The sequence below is a fragment of the Barbus barbus genome, assembly GCF_936440315.1.
Source record: "Barbus barbus genome assembly, chromosome: 37".
Lineage (NCBI taxonomy): Eukaryota > Metazoa > Chordata > Actinopteri > Cypriniformes > Cyprinidae > Barbus > Barbus barbus.
In genome coordinates this window covers 24,710,016-24,727,466 of record NC_136715.1, presented here as the reverse complement: position 1 = coordinate 24,727,466, position 17,451 = coordinate 24,710,016, and the positions used below count along the sequence as shown (strand labels likewise).

Below are 17,451 nucleotides of genomic sequence, written 5' to 3'. Positions count from 1 at the left end.
AGGACCTCCAGAAAGTATATTATATCTCCAGGTTTGTGAGCCAGTCAACTGAACCGAAACTCCAGGGGACTCTTGAGCAGGGCTGTCCAAACCTGTTCCTGGAGGGCCGCTGTTCTGCTGAGTTTAGCTCAAAGCCTAATTAAACAACAGTCAAGATAATAGTCTTTAGGCTCACTAGAAACTTCCAGGCAAGTGTGTTGGAGCCAAAATCTGCAGGATGTTGGCCCTCAGAGAGCAGGATTGGACACCCCAGAGTCTCAGGACAGCAGCAGCAGACCGGCACAGATTCATTTATTTAGAAAGTTACACAACAGACGCATTTTCACTTGCAGTCTCAGTTGTATTGATCCTATATGGTCACTATATTCACATTTCCACAGAGGATGAAATAACTGCACATTCTGAAACAGGTTATTGATCGCGCAAGCTCACACAGAGACATTCATTTGAGTAGATTCTTTGTAACAATGGAAGTCATTTCAACAAACTTTATTTTTTGATCAAATACACTTAAAGTACAAATAGATTTATATAAACATGGGTAGCGCTCTAGTAAGGGTCACAGTAAGACGCCTGTAAAATAAAAACACATATTAGAGCAAATCAAGCTTTTCAAAGATTAGCATCAGTGCACATACATACCTAAAATATGGTTTCTATCAAATTGCCAAGTTAGAGGAGCTCTGTTCCTCTCGGAGATCTGGGATTGCAGGAACCTGACTAGATCCCTGCCGGACCATCTCCTTCCACGAGCGCTGAAGCTCCTCTGAAGTGTTTGGGTGAGGTGAGACCTCAGGAGCAGCCGACAGGTTTATAGGACTCCATGTGGACTCCAAACATGACTTTGGGCTCTCAACTATGGCCTTCACAAAGGACACTTCCCATGACGGGTGAGTGGTGGTCAAATCGACACAGGACAGGTCCAGCGAGCTGGCCAGGACAGGTTTCTGAAACCGGACTCTCTCGTAGGGTGTGGAGGACTTGCCTTCCACTGGACTGCCCAGAGCTGTGCTCAAGCTGCTGCCTGGAGAGAGGACGTTCTTGTTGAGGGCAACTAAAGGTGATAAAAGGCTTGTGGAGTAGTTCAGACATGCCGCAACAGCAGGGTTGGGCTCGGGATACTCCAGCACAATGCCTTTGTTTGGTCTGAGGAAGCCATCGGCTGAAAGCGCTGATAAAGACAGACTCTGGTCAGTGCAAAAGCCCCGGTCAAAGTCAGACAGTGATGGGCCCTCATAGCTCCTGGTCAGCTCTAGAAAATAAGCAGGGTTTAGCATTTACCAGAAATGTTTTTTTTTTAGGTTTAATTTAAAAGGTAAAATGAATTATATATAGATGTATAAGGACTTTACCAGGTCTGTCACGTGCTGCGTCCATCAGGAAAGCATGGTGTTAATTAGACTCAGCTTGCATTTATAGCTGTGCTTGATTAGTTCTCCAACTACTGGCTCACAAGGGAAAATCAGATCTTTATTTAATATCTCGTTTAGCAGATAATAAAATAATTTCATTCTCTTTACTGAAGTTAAATTCAAATATTTTCAATAGCTGAACACGTCCAAACGCACAATCTCTGAACATCTTTATAATGCAGTAAAAGGTAAATAATGTGAAACAGAAATTATGTGAGAAACTGAAAGTTCGAATGACGTGCATATTTATGCTTTAGACAACATGTTTCGATTTTAAACAAATTTCAGTGATTTATCAATTAATCTAGAATGTATTCAAAATCATACAGCAATATTTCCCTGATATATTATGGCCATTTTAAAATATTTTTTGTCGCTTTTGAGAAATTTGTTACATACGTTAAAAATGCATAATTATGTACACATTTGTTTTTAGGGAAGCGCGTCCGTGTGTTACGCGCACGTACTGAGTCTGGGGCTCAGGGGGACGCGCAGCGTGTTTCCGCTGACGTCACTCGCGGGAATGACTGAGAAAAAGAAGCGCGAGATAGAAACCTGGGCGCGCAGCAGTATATGTTTATCTGGCGCGTCGCGGTGCGCTGTTTAATGAAAGCGTTTGCTATATTTGCTCGACCATCTCATTAACATCACAGATGTTTTTGCGTCTGTATGCTGCGTGCACGGTGTCCTGGTAAAGTCTGTTTTATTGGTGCGTTTTGAGCAAACTTTAGGGAAATGTCTTGGTGGGCGCGCGGGTAAGTAACGTTACATAAAGAATATTATTCTCGTATGTTTAATGTGTTTAATGTATACTATAATTTCACTTTAGGAAAAAAAAAACGATTTTATTTGATGCATTCAATATAATGTCTGGGTTTGTAGGAATTGTTGACATGAAGTTTGTGAACCCCGCCTAATATTAAAAACACAAAGAGCTCAAACTCACGGCACCCGTTCAGTTTAAACGCCATACAGACCCATTTACAATCTTATTAACTAATCCAAATCATTTCAATGTGATGCATACCTCAGTTTTTTTTTTACCAATATTTACTCATGTTGATGACATGCATTGAAACAATTAGCCAGATGTGCTAGAAGATCGAGGTGATGCTTTACACAAAACAGCTGTGCATGCTCGAGAGCGTTGAAATGATTTCTTTAGCTCTGATATTATTAAACTAGGTTGAGTTTTTCATGAAGTCATTGTCTGGCAAACACAAGGCCAGATGTAAACAGTGTCAGTGCACCATCAACACATTGTTGAGAGTTTGCTGATCTGTAGTCAGTGTTGTTTTCCCAGCCCTAAACATGAAGTGTGTGTGTGTGTGAGAACAGTGAGGATGAGGAAGAGGCCATGTGTCAGGACACAGACTCTGATGTGGCTGATCAGAAGGATTGTGGGAAAGTGAAAGTGAAGTGGACCCAAGAGGAGGTATGCTGATATAAACACAGCCCATGCTCAGACCGGAGGTCCAGTGTTACTCAAACCTTATGTAGTGGGGATTGTTTTGAAATTCTGCAAATATACAAATCTTGCTCATGTGATGTGAAATGTAGACACAAGCCTTAAGATTATTCATGATCAAAAAGATAGAAAGCAGCTGATATAGAAGACACCTGTAACTTCACTTTTGTTTTTCACAATTTCCACCTCCACTTTACACTATTGAATAGTTCACCCAGAAAATTATTTTAGTAGTAATTGACTTGCCTTCATGTCATTCCAAGCCTGTGAATCTAATATTTAGACCTGTAAACATTGATCTGCACGCAAGCTGGGATCTCATGAAGTATGGCAGCTCAAGCATGCTCTGTTTGTGTGTTGATCAATGTTCATCTGACTAAAGGATAAAATGAAAAATGTTGATCATATAAAGCGATCATATCTTCAGAAGAAAACAATGCTCGATTCATATGGATTCTTGTCTTTTAAGTGTGAAGGTTTTGGTTGTGTAAACCTGACAAAATTGGGAGAATACACAACTTTTTACTGCTGCATGGAATCCAGGAGATATTTGTCAAAAATGAAAGATGGTTTATGCATTTATTTCTTGGCTTTGTATTTTCCAGGATGATAAGCTGCGGAAATTGGTGCAGAACTGTGGACCAAATGATTGGAAATACATCGCTGGCTTTTTACCTGTAAGTCTGTTTACATCAGTAATGCATTCAGAGAGCTCACACGAGAGATTGCTTGTTTAGTTCCTGTCTCCTCATTTAAATCTCTGCGGTGGTGTGCTTTAACAGTTCGTTGTTGTTTTTACAGAATCGGTCCGAGCATCAGTGTCAGCATCGCTGGTTCAAAGTGTTGGATCCCGATCTCGTCAAGGGACCCTGGACAAAGGAGGAGGATGAGAAGGTACAAGATGTACAGACACCAAAGAGTCTTTTAATCAAAAGGGTGATTTCCAAGCTGGGAAATGTATGGAAATTAGTCAAATGTGAAATCACTCAAATTGCTATGGTATATATCCTACATCAGGGATGGGCAACGTCGGTCCTGGAGGGCCACTGTCCTGCAGAGTTTAGCTCCAACCCTAATCAAACACACCCGAACCAGCTAATCAAGTTCTTCAAGATCACTAGAAAGCTACAGGCAGGTGTGTTTGATTAGAGTTGGAGCTAAACTCTGCAGGACAGTGGCCCTCCAGGACCGAAGTTGCCCATCCCTGTCCTACATACATTTTAACAGTTTCTCATTTAGTTTTTAGTAAGTGACATCATATTGCGTTATGATTTCTCCAATATCTAATCATAGGAATTTACTGTACGATGCTGAATGTTTCACAATTTGTCAAATTTTGGATGAATAAATTAAACGTAGGGCTGCTCACTAAATAAAATTGTGATAGTGGACAAGTGCTTTTTCGAGGAATATCACAATTTTTCTTCCATGGTTTAATTTAAACTATGCTTTTTACAATTAAAATGGAGTCCAATATGTTTTTTTTGCCTTTATTAGATAGGACAGTAGTAGAAAGCAAACAGGATAGCATTGGGTGGAGATCGGACCTCGAGATGGGAATCGACCTCGGGTCGGCGTGAGCGTAGTTGCGCTATATGTTGATGCACTAACCATGAGGCTATTGGCGCCGACAAATCCAATCATTTTTAAATGGGGGAGAAAAAACTTCAGAAAAACTGAATTTGGAAAAAAATCAAATGGATTTCTTAGGGTCTTACAGTTGCTGCAGCGATCTCGAACAATCAGACTAGTCTGAGAACGTATCGGTGACACGGTGTGTGAAGTCTGTGTGTTGTGTCCAGGTGATTGAGCTCGTGAAGAAGTACGGCAACAAGCAGTGGGCGATGGTGGCCAAGCACCTGAAGGGCCGTCTTGGGAAGCAGTGCAGAGAGCGCTGGCACAACCACCTCAACCCAGACGTCAAGAAGTCTTCCTGGACTACAGAGGAAGATCTCATCATCTACAAGGCTCACTGTGTGCTGGGCAACCGCTGGGCTGAGATCGCCAAACTGCTTCCTGGAAGGTGAACACCGTGTAGATCTTAGGCATGAAAGATTGTCTGAATGAGTAGTTGGTTACCTGGCTTTTAGGGAAGCCGTGTGTAGTTTCAGAATCAGCTGAGCGGAGCACGGCTCACAATTCTGTGTTGTAGGCTTCTGTAGACTGGTATACTGTGAAGTTGAGAAGATTTATTTATTTATTTCCAGAACGGACAATGCTGTGAAAAACCACTGGAACTCCACTATCAAGCGTAAAGTAGAGACGGGTTTTTACTCCGGCGTGGACACGACGCTTCATGTGCTGCAGCAGACGGAGCGAGAGGACGGCGCTCAGCGGCAGGTATTTCTGCAGGCTCTGAGTGCACTGCAGCGGCTGGGAGGCTCGTGGATCAACTCTAATGATTTGTGTTTATAGGTGGAGCTGTGCTGTGATGGAGCCAGTGAGGGATTACCAGGCGAGGTCCTGAAGAGGGTATAACGAAAACATCACTGATTTTAATCGCAAAGTCTGTTACACAAAGTCAGCGTGAAGCCTGCTTTTGACATCCTAATCAGGACCAGTTTTGTGTTTTTACTGTCCAGAGGCTCTGCAGCACCGCAGCTGGATCTACAGTGTGATGCATACAGCACTGGAAAAACATTGAGCCAACTTAAAATTAAGGCAACCAGCTTCAGCAGATTTGAGTTTTCTCAACTTGTTTTAAGTTTATATAACAAAAAGTTGAGAATCTCCTACAAAAATAACTCGTATTATATAAATAACTCATAACTCAATTCATATTCATTAAAATCTGCTGAAGCTGGTTGTCTTGATTTTAAGTGGACTCAAAGTGTAGTCTAATTCCCAAATGAATAACTCCTTTGAGCAGATTCTGTATGATATTTCAGTGTTTAGTTTTATGATTAAAGAGCTGTAGTTTCAGAACTTATAATGTAATGCAATGATGAAACGTTCCTCAATATCCCGATGGATCATATCTGATACATTTGAACATTCATTTTCTAAAATGATAATATCTGGATGGTCAAGTAGGCTAAAGCTAAGCTGCTACAGTCAAGTAAATGTTCCCCTTGAAATATTGCTGAAGATATCAATGTTATTATGTTTGCTTTGTAAAAATCAAAAGATTGCATGTGCACATTTGTACAATTATGCTAAAAGGTGTTTTACTTGTTTTAAAAGTGTAAACCATCAAGTAGAGTTTGTGTGCAACAGGTGTTTCAGCCAAGTTTTGATCATGTTGATAATTTAGAGCCTTTAGAAATCTGCATATTAAATATGACAGGGCAGGGTTGAAGCCTGTGGCACTTAAAGCAGTGACCGCAGTGTTTGGTGGTTCATATGCCAATGTGTCTTTAATAAATAATCATAAGTATGCAAGACACGAACACGTGTGTGTTTACAGGATCCGGATGCTCATGAGAAAGTCACCTCTGCTCCAAACAAAACTGCGTCTCCCAAGACCCCGAAAGCTCCAGCGACCCCCAAAAGTGAAGCGGGAGACTCTAGCGTGTCCACGTGGGTGATGGACAGTTCCGGGTTCCTCTCGCCCTCAGCGGCCCCCACGCTAAAGGAGGTGATGGAGCTGATGGATGGGGTGAGTTCAGCCCCAGAAACAACAGCTGCTGTCTGTAATTACCATTATATATGTTATGAATAATAATGAAAAACAACCATTACCATACTCGCTGTAATTTGATGAAGTGAATTAATTGGTCAGAGATGAACAGCTACTACTGTCTGCTGATGTCATAGATGAGGTGAGGTTAAAATAGGGAGAATAATGTAACGTAGATCAGTAATGTTTCACAGCAAATGCGTAATGGCATCATTTTCCAGCAAAAGTGTTTAGTGGCCAATGAGAAAACTGATGCTCTGAATAAACAATCTTGGCTCAGAAACACAATGTTTTAAATGCTCTCCCATTGCTTTTATCAGCAAAAAATACAGAAAAGCTCACAGTCAGTCCATTCCTAATTACTTCTTTAAAATTGTAATTTGATTACATTACTGATTACTGCATTTAAAAGTAATCGGATTACTTTTTTTAATTTACTTTCAAGTTTACTTTATCAAACCTAAAAAATACACTACAAAGAGAAACTCATAGTTCTTTCATTAATATTGACTGAAAAGTTACATAAGTGTTATTTGTATATATTATTGTAATTTATTTTTTTTGGTTTTGTAAAATGAAGAAAACAAATGGTGTGCGCTTTCTGCATTCTCTCCGTGAATATCTTCCTGAAACGATCACTAGAATGAATGAAAATGACATGAGAAATACAGTATATCTAAAGAAAGCTTGAAGTGTCTATTATTAAATGAAGTCAGTCATGTCGAAAACACATATTCTCTGATAAAATAATCCGTATGAAACCAAAGCGAGGTCCAGTGTTTCCCGTCTGAGCTCAGCTATAATGTGATTATGCCCTCGCACATCGCGCACTATAAGATGATCATCCACCCAACTCTTGTCACCTCTGTAGAAATATTCAAGTCTATCTCGGCTTCTTTTTGTTTTTGGAAGAAGACGCAGTGAGAGGAATAAGCCTTGAATTGTGTTGCCGACGCGGATGATCTCATTCTGATGAGTATTTGAATTCTCACTAATTGTGCTTGTACTTTAACTAAATTAGCCATTTTGACTGCAGTGTGTAAGTCTTAGAAGTCATGCCCGGTGATTTGTTTGCATCCAATCAGACATCATAGATTTTTTTCCTGAATGGTCTGGAGATTTCAGTGCGTTTCTTGAATGAATTGTTGTTGTTGAGGCCTGATGGAGACTCCGAGTATGTCCTGACGATAATGCTTTCTTCCTGAAGGATCTGGAGGGCTGGTGTACGATGTCGGACTTCGAGCTGCCGGAGGAGAGCCAGAGCTCCGAGCTGCTGCAGTTTCGTCTGGAGGGCAGCACCCTGCAGGAGCTCAGCAAGGGCAGCAAAGGGGAGCTGATCCCCATCTCACCCGGCGGGGCGACCCCTCCGTCCATCCTGAGCCGCCGCAGCCGCCGCCGCATCGCCCTTTCCCCAGACCCCAACGACTCCATGACCCCCAAGAACACGCCGGTCAAAATCCTGCCCTTCTCTCCTTCACAGGTACCACAGACGCCCTTCACATCTCTGACGTATTTTTGCCTTATTAATCTCCAGCAGCTAGAACTAGGGGTCGACTGATATGTTGGCTGATTTCTGGCAGTTTTTTCAGTAATCTGCATTGGACAATGTTTTGGAAGTAGGACTTTTATTTTAATGGCACAATATATGACAAAACAAGTTTTCCAGTCAGACTTATCAAATTGTGCTGAGTGCACTCGTAGTTTGAGTTTAATTCCTTTTTATTCATATTTCAACAGTTTCTTTTTGTGAAGAATTCTGCAATACGTTTACAGGCAAATTCAAGAAGTTGTCTAAATTAATCTGTTTATTTATTTTTTTAAATCAGGTTACATTTTTTTTATTTAATTTGAAATGATTGTAATGCAAAATTAAGATAAATTGCAGTTATTCATGTTTTTACTGTCTTTAAATTATATGTTGTCATATCAGGCATCAGTCACCCTACTCTCTTAAGACTTCAGAATTGACATCAGCCATATTTTGCCACCTAATGTTAACCCTAAAAAGGGCAGAACCATAAAAAGACATCAGAAAATTAATTTATTGCTATTTTCCATCTTATTGGGACTCACATAATACAATTGCATTTTTTCTTTTTCAAAACTTGACTCTTATTTTTGATTTGGGTGTTTGTATCCCCCAAGCATATGTGAATAAACATTGAGAGATGTTGAGGCAGGTGAAAAGCGTTTGGTTAATGCTGAATATTGACCTATCGTACTTCCTGTTGCCGAGCCCCACCCTCACAGCTAGGGGGCGTGATATGCTCGGAATGCATTTTCAAATCCACTATGACCTAAACCAGTGGTTCCCAACCTTTTTTCAGGGGACCCCTATTTTAACATTCAATATATATATAGATAGATAGATAGATAGATAGATAGATAGATAGATAGATAGATATAGTTTGGATCACTACAACACAACATGTTAACTACTAACATGTATGACATATTAACAAGTTTTGACAAAAAAGTTTTAAAATGATAAACCTTACATTTCATACTTAAAACCATTTATAAGAAAAGAGATGAGTCAAAATGTTGAATTATTATAGGTGATTATATTATTTTATCATATTTTTAGAACATTAGGTCATTTTCATGAACCGGTTAAAATTTACAACTGTGCATAAATTCGGTCTGATTTTTGCCGTGATTTGAACAATAACGGGAGACAGGCCAAAGTGGGTGAAGATAAAAAATCTGTCATTATTTTATCTTTCTTATTAAAAAATAAGAACAAAAATACATATTACAAATACACATAACTATACAAATAAAACAGTGCTTTATTTTCAGGTACAATAGGTGTATTTAGCAGAGCATTCAAGAAACTGAATGAACAAATATAAAAATAAAACACTAGATAGACTGATTCCTAAAGCAGCTGTATTCAAGTTTGAGTAGTGAGGGATTTTTCTCTTTGTTTTGTTAACGTTAAATGAATAGTTCCCCCAAAAATAAATATTCTGTCGTCTGTCTGTCAATTCTGTCATAATGTTTTATTTTTATACCATCATTTACTCAGAAGTTGTGTTAAACCTGAATGAGTTTCTTTCTTCTGCTGAACATAAATGCTATTTTGAAGAAGGTGGAAAACCAATCAGTTGCTGGTCCTCAGTGACTTCCATAGGATTTTTCTTTCCTGCTATCAAAGTCAATGTGGACCAGCAACTGTTTGGTTACCCTCATTCTTCAAAATATCATCTTTTGTGTTCAGCACAAGATATATCAGACCTATCCGCTAAAACTCGGGGGGTTCCCTGTCTGTAATGGTAGGAGTTTAGAGTTGGTAGAGCGGTTCACGACTAGAACCTCACTTCTAGCGTCTCACATTCTCTCGGTATTTATACCTTCAAATGCACTAATTGCCTCTAGGGCTCTTAGTGCCTTAGAGAATGCATTTTGTCCCCCCCCTAGACTGTGCACATCTCTCAATCTATAGATGTGCACTAATACACCTTTACACTTACAGGTGTACCTTAATTATGACACCAGTTTTCTTCTGCTGAGTCCATCGCTCTCCCCCTCCTGCACTCCCTCTGCTTACAGACAGTCCCTAACCAGAAACCAAACAAACAGAACTCAGAGGTCCTACTTTAAACTGATTAAACAACACACTTGTCTTTCTTTGCCCACATTCTCTTTACCATCACAGCACTTACTTTAGCCTTCAGTTTAAACTTTCTAAATTATATAAAATTGATTTAAAATAGTTAAGAATAGAAGATGATTATCACAGCAATAAAAACAAGGAATAATAATCACAACAATAAAAAAAAATGGAAAATTATACAAAATTAAAGTACTGTGCAGTCAGTTCGGACATATAGCACAGTGCTCATTCAACAAATGCACAGCTAAACAGATGAGTTTTGAGTCTTGATTTAAATGTGGCTAATGTTTTAGCACATCTGATCTCTTCTGGAAGCTGGTTCCAACTGCGGGCCGCATAATAGCTAAACGCAGACTCCCCTTGTTTTGTGTGAACCCTTGGTATTTCTAACTGACTCGATCCTAATGATCTGAGTGGTCTGTTCGGTTTATATTCAGTGAGCATATCAGCAATATATTTAGGTCCTGGGCCATTGAGTGACTTATAAACGAGTAAAAGTACTTTAAAATCAATCCTAAATGTAACTGGAAGCCAGTGTAAGGACCTGAGGACTGGTGTGATATGCTCAGATTTTCTGGTTCTAGTCAGAATCCTGGCAGCAGCATTCTGGATGAGCTGCAGTTGTCTAATGGTCTTCTTGGGAAGGCCGGTGAGGAGACCATTACAGTAATCCACCCTGCTGGTGATAAAGGCATGAACAAGTTTCTCCAAGTCTTGACTGGAAACAAAACATCTAATTCTTGCAATATTTTTGAGGTGATAGTATGCTGATTTAGTTACTGCTTTGACATGACTACTGAAACTAAGGTCTGTCTCTAGAATCACCCCAAGATTTCTGACTTGATTTTTAGTTGTTTGACCCCTAGAGTCAAGATATGCATTCACCTTGAGAACTTCATCTTTGTTTCCAAATGCAATGACTTCAGTTTTCTCCTTGTTTAACTGAAGGAAGTTCTGGCACATCCAACTGTTAATTTCATCAATGCATTGGCAGAGGGAGTCAATGGGGCTGTAGTCATTTGGAGATAAGGCTAGGTAAATCTGGGTATCATCAGCATAGCTGTGATAGGCAATTTGGTTCTTCCTCATTATCTGACTTAGTGGGAGCATATACAGGCTAAACAAGAGCGGTGCAAGGATTGAGCCTTGTGGGACTCCACATGTCATGGCCGTCCACTTAGACTTATGCTCTCCTATACTCACATAATAACCTCTCCCTTCTAAGTATGACCTGAACCATTTGAGTGCCATCCCAGAAAGCCCGACCCAGTTTTCCAGTCTCTCTAAAAGTATGTTATGATCGACAGTGTCAAACGCAGCACTAAGATCTAGTAGTACCAGCACTGATATTTTGCCAGAATCAGAATTGAGGCGAATATCATTTATTATCTTAATGAGTGCTGTCTCTGTGCTGTGATGTTCTCGGAAACCAGATTGAAAATTGTCCAGGTATCCATTTGAGTTTAAGTAGTTGTTCAGCTGATTACAAACTACCTTTTCAATAATCTTACTTATGAAAGGAAGATTTGATATTGGTGTATAGTTGCTCAGTATGGTGTTATCAAGATTGCGCTTTTTCTGAAGGGGCTTAACAACTGCAGTTTTCATGGAGTTTGGAAAAGTCCCAAAAAGAAGTGAGGCGAGATCTGCTTCCAAACAGTTAAACACACTTTTGAACAAAAGATGTGGGAAGTGTGTCAAGATAGCAGGTTGATGATTTAAGGTGCTATTTCTATTTCTTCCAATATTTTGCTATCAATTGCTTCAAAAACAGACATATTTACTTATTTTTTAAATTGCGGTCGAATCTGTGTGACCTCTGCATAACTTGAGGATGTGCCAATCTCCTTTCTGATATTATTGATCTTCTCAGAAAAGAAGGAAGCAAACTGATTGCATTTGCTGTCGGAAAGCATTTCACTGGGAATCTGATTTAGGGGGTTTGTTAGTTTCTCAACAGCAGCAAAAAGAGTGTGAGTTTTAAGTTACTGTTTATAAGGTTTGAGAAGAAGGTCTGGCTAGCTGAAAGCATGAAGGCTGTTTTTATAGATGCTGTAGTGAATTTTGAGTTTCATCTTACACCACATTTTGCTCTAAATGTTGCACATATGTATGGGAAAATGTAAATTTAAATACAGAAATAAATTGCCATGTTACATATTGCAAATGGAATTTTGCTACACACGCTTCCATACCAGGATACGTCACCCCTTTGGGGTATAAATTCACTGAAAACAGAACACTTGTTTGTCAATGCTTGTTACAGCACAGTTTTAATTACTCAACGCTTTAAAAAGAGACCACCCTTAGGTCTGCATTGCAAAGAAGACACATAGCAGATAACGTAGTATAATTTGTTTTTTATATATATAAAATAAATACTTTATAAAAATGTTGCACTTTAAATTGCTATAAAATGAAAGCCATATGTCTAACCAAGTTATGTTCCAAATTTGAAGTTGATATCACACAAATTGTGTTTCCTGTGAGATTTTGTTTTGGCACTATACCAAAATAACCACTGGGTTCCTCCCAAACTCTAGTGGATCTTTTTTTTTTTGATGCAGTTTTCTGTCACAAATCAATCATTTTCTGTCACAATATCACTTCTATTACAAAACAGTCACCAAATATGGAACCTTTACTGTCAGATATTTCCAATGATGTTTTGTCAAGATTACAAAAGTATCTGATTTTCTAAAACAAGCCACAAAATTACAGTGTATATATGTTTTTATATCTTGATTTAAAAGGGTGACATATCTCCTGAAATACAAACCTTTAGAGACCGATTACAAAAAATGTAAGCATTTAATTCATAAAATTTCAATGCAAACCTAATAAGCTAATGCTGAATAACAGCTTTTTAAACGGGTAAGTCCCTTCTAGCATGTGCAAATACGTGAACTAGATCAACTTTTATCGGAGGGTGAGTAGATTTCCCATGCAGGTTTAAATGCTTCCTGTGAGCTACACAAAGAAAGTATGAACATAGTCAATATATCTAAATATTCACAACAAACACCCTTTCAACATGAAACAAAGAAATGAGTACTACACTTTCCCTGCCTCTCCCCACAGCCTCTCAAATGTTTGTATCCCCCAGGATACGTCGCCCCTTTTAAGGTTAGTAAGATGCATCATATGGACAGATATTTCATCATGTTGCTGATGATATAACTGCCATGTTCTTTACAGAATGACTGTATCATGGAAACATTTATTATGATTCAGTGTTGACTCAGAGCATTGACTTCTTTTCGAACAAGTTGTTGGCCGTTCTGATTTTTTTGTTTTGAGACTATCTGCTTGTGTATAGCAAACTCGCGCACACACACACACACACACACACACACACACACACACACACTCACAAATCCTTAGAGAAACCATCTAACACCTTTGATTCAGAAAGGCTTCACAACAGTAGCTGTGCTCATTTATTTACTGTAAAATGGTTCTGAGTTTTAATATTGCTTTGCTCTTTTTACAGTTCCTTAATATGTGGACCAAGCAAGACACGCTGGACCTGGAGAATCCTTCCCTGACGTCGACTCCTGTTTGCAGCCAGAAGGCCATGGTCACCACGCCCCTGCACCGAGACAAAACCCCGCTCACGCAGAAGGAGAACTCCCTGTACGTCTCAGCCTTCACAGAGAGCTTTATTCAGATCATTGGAGTTCAGAGGTCACTGTTAAACTCTTAATGTGCCCTCCTGTAGGTTTATCACACCAAATCACAAATCTCACCTGGATACGACTCCCCGGACCCCCACTCCATTCAAAAACGCCTTGGAGAAATACGGCCCTCTGCGGCCCCTGGTGAGTTTTCCTCGTTATCATATTTAAACAAGGTTAAATCTCACATACAGCTCACTGATGCTTGACCTGTTTGATATTCTAGTTTTGTGTCTCTCTTTTGGTTCTCTTAAGCCTCAGACTCCAAATTTGGAGGAAGACCTTAAAGATGTTTTGCGCAGAGAAGCAGGAATTGAGCTGATGGTAGAAGATGAAACTCCTACAGAGAAGAAACGCAAACAAGTGGTAAGACAGCAGACAGAGAAGAAATAACATCATGTAGTCTCCAGATTCTTACTGTATCATGTTCCCTTGTTAGCATTAATACATCTCTTAGCTGATCAGGTAAAGTGAGGGAGCTTTGCTTTTAGGGTGTTTCATGACACAAAATGCACTTGTCAAAACAAGTCAATACCAATTTTGATACCACGGCAAAAACTAATCAACTTTTTTCACTTTTTTTTTTTTCTTCATTTGCTTCTCAGAAGCAGAAGTCATATCTGGGCCAACTTCTATAGTGTTTGAATGGGAGACGACAGCAGATATCATTTTTGTGATTTCATTTGCTTAAATAGCAATATTTTCTCCACAACTTTCAAGAGAGGACATCAAAAATATACAGAAAGATTTGCTGTTGTATTAAACAGTAGCCATAACTAGTTTAAAAGAAAAATTAAATCAAATATTATCAACATTTTAAAACTAGCAACATATTTTTTTTTTAGATCACATGCTTTTATTTGAAGTTAAATATTGTTTTATTCAAATAAATAAGTGTTCCTTGTTTATTTGGCAGGTGCTGTTATGTTTAATTATGTGTGTGTTTTAACAGTACCGGCCGCCGATGAAGAAAGTGCGTAAATCTCTGGCTCTGGATGTCATTGACTGCAGTGAGTCTGTTGCTGCACGAAAGCTGCAAATTAAACACGTGGTCAAAACGAGTCAGAAGGTACAGAAACCGGAGCGATGGTGTTGCGTTCGCCCAGCATCACTGAGCAGATTTAAAGCATGTCTTGTGTTTTGAAACTCCAGACTCAGATCGTGCAGTCGCTCCATCTTGTGAGCTCTTGTGACGTGAAAAAGGAAGAGAATGTGTTGGATCAAGGATTTATTCTTGACCCGAATGAGAGCGGGCCGCCCACTAAACCCGTGCCTCCCACCCTGCAACAGAGTCCTCCGTTACCTGTAAGTGCTGTTAGATCAGACAACGACATGTTTATGAAACATCATTTATCACGTTTACAAATGATATGCAGTCATAATAGATTATCACAACACAGCAAGTATGTTTAGTGTGTTTCCTCAGTTCATAACTGTTAAGTGTTTTAGTATGCAACACACTGATGACAGACATTGGTCAGTTGGAGGCTGTGCAGTGAATGGGTGCCGTCAGAATGAGTCACGATAATCCACAAGTAATACACACCACTCCAGTCCATCAGTTAACATCTTGAGAAGCTAATAGCTGTGTTTCTGTAAGAAACAATCCTTTCTTAAGACGTTTTAACTTCAAAATCAAATTTACAAATGAAAACAGCGGATGTGGGTGGATTTTGGGTGAAATTGTCCATGAAATTTTATTTAAAAAATATTTTTTTTTTCTGATAGATGTCTCCAGCGTGGGAAACAGTTGTCTGTGGACGGACGAAAGACCAGCTGATCATGACAGAGAAAGCAAGGCGGTACCTTCGTTCTTTAAAATCTCATGCCCCAAACCGAGCGCTCATACTCTCCTGATCCCTCGCCGAGTCCCAGTGCAGCTTCTGGATATTTTTCTACAAAGCATAATGTGTAAAATTTGTGTTGAGTGAAAAAATAAAATGTAAATGTGATGTAGAATATGAAACCAATTACTGTTCCAGAATAGACACTTCAATGCTGATAATGCTCTTGTCTTGTTTTCTGTGGCACATCAGAACATCATCTGACTTCATTTAACCCTGCCTGTATAATAAGTGTGTTGTTATTTTGTTTTATTTATGTATTGTCATCCTGGTTTTGATGTGGATCAGGTTGCTGTTCAGGAATCTGTATGCTTTTATATTCTGTTCTGCTTATCTGTAAGGATAACTAGACATGGCTAGACTCGGCTCAGGTGATGTACTAGCTTTTTTGTATTAAAAAAAGAAATAGGTTGGCATTTTTCCTGGCATGAAGTTGGTCGTAATGTTACACATCTTGAAGTTTTGTAAAATAACATTTAGGACCTCAGACTAAGGCTTTTTTGAAAAAGAAAAAGTAGGCTATTGTATGCTTCCAAATAAAAATAAAATGGGAACATCTTGATGGTAACATTTAGACCATGTATTTCTGTGTCACTGGCATACTCAAAAATCATCTTTAAATTTCTGGAAAATTGAAATTGTCTTTTGATAAAAGCTGTATATGTTGAGTTGAGATGGATGTAAGGTGCTGTTTTATCTGCTTGTGTTCAGAATTGATGGCATGCATTGACAGTATTGCACTAAAGCCGATGTAAATAACTGAGCTTGTAACACACTGCAGTAGATCTAGTGTTTAAACAGAGGCTGTTTTTGTTGTTTTATGTGAGGTTGTGTTGGATGAGTTTTTCCCAAGGAACATAAATGGACTTTTCAAAAGGTCAGCTGTGCTCTTTTTCTATCCCGTGAACGGATGCATGATGTCCCAGAATAGACTTATTGTTTTTCTTGGTTAAATAGAAAAGTTACAGAAAGGTATTTAACTGTTAACTGTCTGTCTGTCTGTCTGTCTGTCTGTCTGTCTGTCTGTCTGTCTGTCTGGTTGGATTTGGAGGATACCATTAGACGACTCAGAAGCCGGTGTTCCTCAGGAGGATTTTAGCCAAAGTCTCTTTCATTGTGATGCAGGTGATCTCTTGGTTACACAGTGTCTGTCGATCAGTTGCTCAGTCTGTCTGAATCTACTGAATTGCATGACTTTTTTCATTCATACTGAAATGTGTTGGCTACCTTTGACTTGTATGGACATAAGAGGCCTTTATGAAAATAGCTTCCTTTATGTTTCACATAGGGGTGGGCAATATGGGAAAAATATATCACGGTTTTTTTCATGTTGGTTTTACTATTTTGGTTTTACAAGTTGTCTGAGCATTACAGCCAAACTAGAAAGACAAAGATGCACGGCAGATATTTAGGCCAAAGTGGGAGAAGATAAAAATCTTTGTCATTATTTTATCTTATTAAAAAATAACAAAGATACACATAATATACAAATAAAACAAGTGCTGTATTTCCAGGTACAATAGGTGTATTTAGCAGGAGCATTCAATGAAACTGAATGAACAAATATAAAAATAAAAACTATATAGACTGATTCCTAAAGCAACTGTATTAAAGTTTTTCAGTCAAGAATAGTGAGTGATTTTTCTCTTTGCGTTTTGTTAACGTTAAATGAATAGTTCCCCCAAAAATAAATAGTCATCTGTCTGTCAATTCTGTCATAATGTTTCATTTTTATACCATCATTTACTCAGAAGTTGTGTTAAACCTGAATGAGTTTCTTTCTTCTGCTGAACATAAATGCTATTTTGAAGA

General features: G+C 38.9%; 1 protein-coding gene across 2 annotated transcripts; it reads left to right on the top strand.

The window, feature by feature from the left end:
- The first annotated feature begins 855 nt into the window (after positions 1-855).
- mybl2b (v-myb avian myeloblastosis viral oncogene homolog-like 2b) lies at positions 856-16,966 on the top strand. Of its 2 annotated transcripts, none has more exons than XM_079396404.1 (15): positions 856-890; positions 2,751-2,847; positions 3,486-3,557; positions 3,682-3,774; positions 4,683-4,903; positions 5,088-5,220; positions 5,296-5,352; positions 6,287-6,478; positions 7,707-7,979; positions 13,612-13,754; positions 13,840-13,939; positions 14,051-14,161; positions 14,748-14,864; positions 14,948-15,100; positions 15,524-16,519. In XM_079396404.1, exons 1-15 carry the CDS (start codon positions 859-861, stop codon positions 15,650-15,652), a joined length of 1,923 nt encoding a protein of 640 aa, XP_079252530.1. In that variant the 5' UTR covers positions 856-858; the 3' UTR covers positions 15,653-16,519. The 2 variants fall into 2 exon arrangements, with proteins under 2 accessions (XP_079252530.1, XP_079252531.1); XM_079396405.1 differs by lacking the exon at positions 856-890 and adding an exon at positions 1,909-2,167 and having other exon boundaries at positions 15,524-16,966.
- The last annotated feature ends 485 nt before the right edge of the window (positions 16,967-17,451 follow it).

Bases quoted from the DNA above. Each gene is read 5' to 3' on its own strand.
- mybl2b (XM_079396404.1), top strand. From the start codon at position 859: ATGGCCTTCACAAAGGACACTTCCCATGACGG. The intron at 4,904-5,087 runs GTGAACACCGTG...ATTTATTTCCAG, and splicing joins GCCAAACTGCTTCCTGGAAG to AACGGACAATGCTGTGAAAA. The intron at 15,101-15,523 runs GTAAGTGCTGTT...TTTTTCTGATAG, and splicing joins AACAGAGTCCTCCGTTACCT to ATGTCTCCAGCGTGGGAAAC.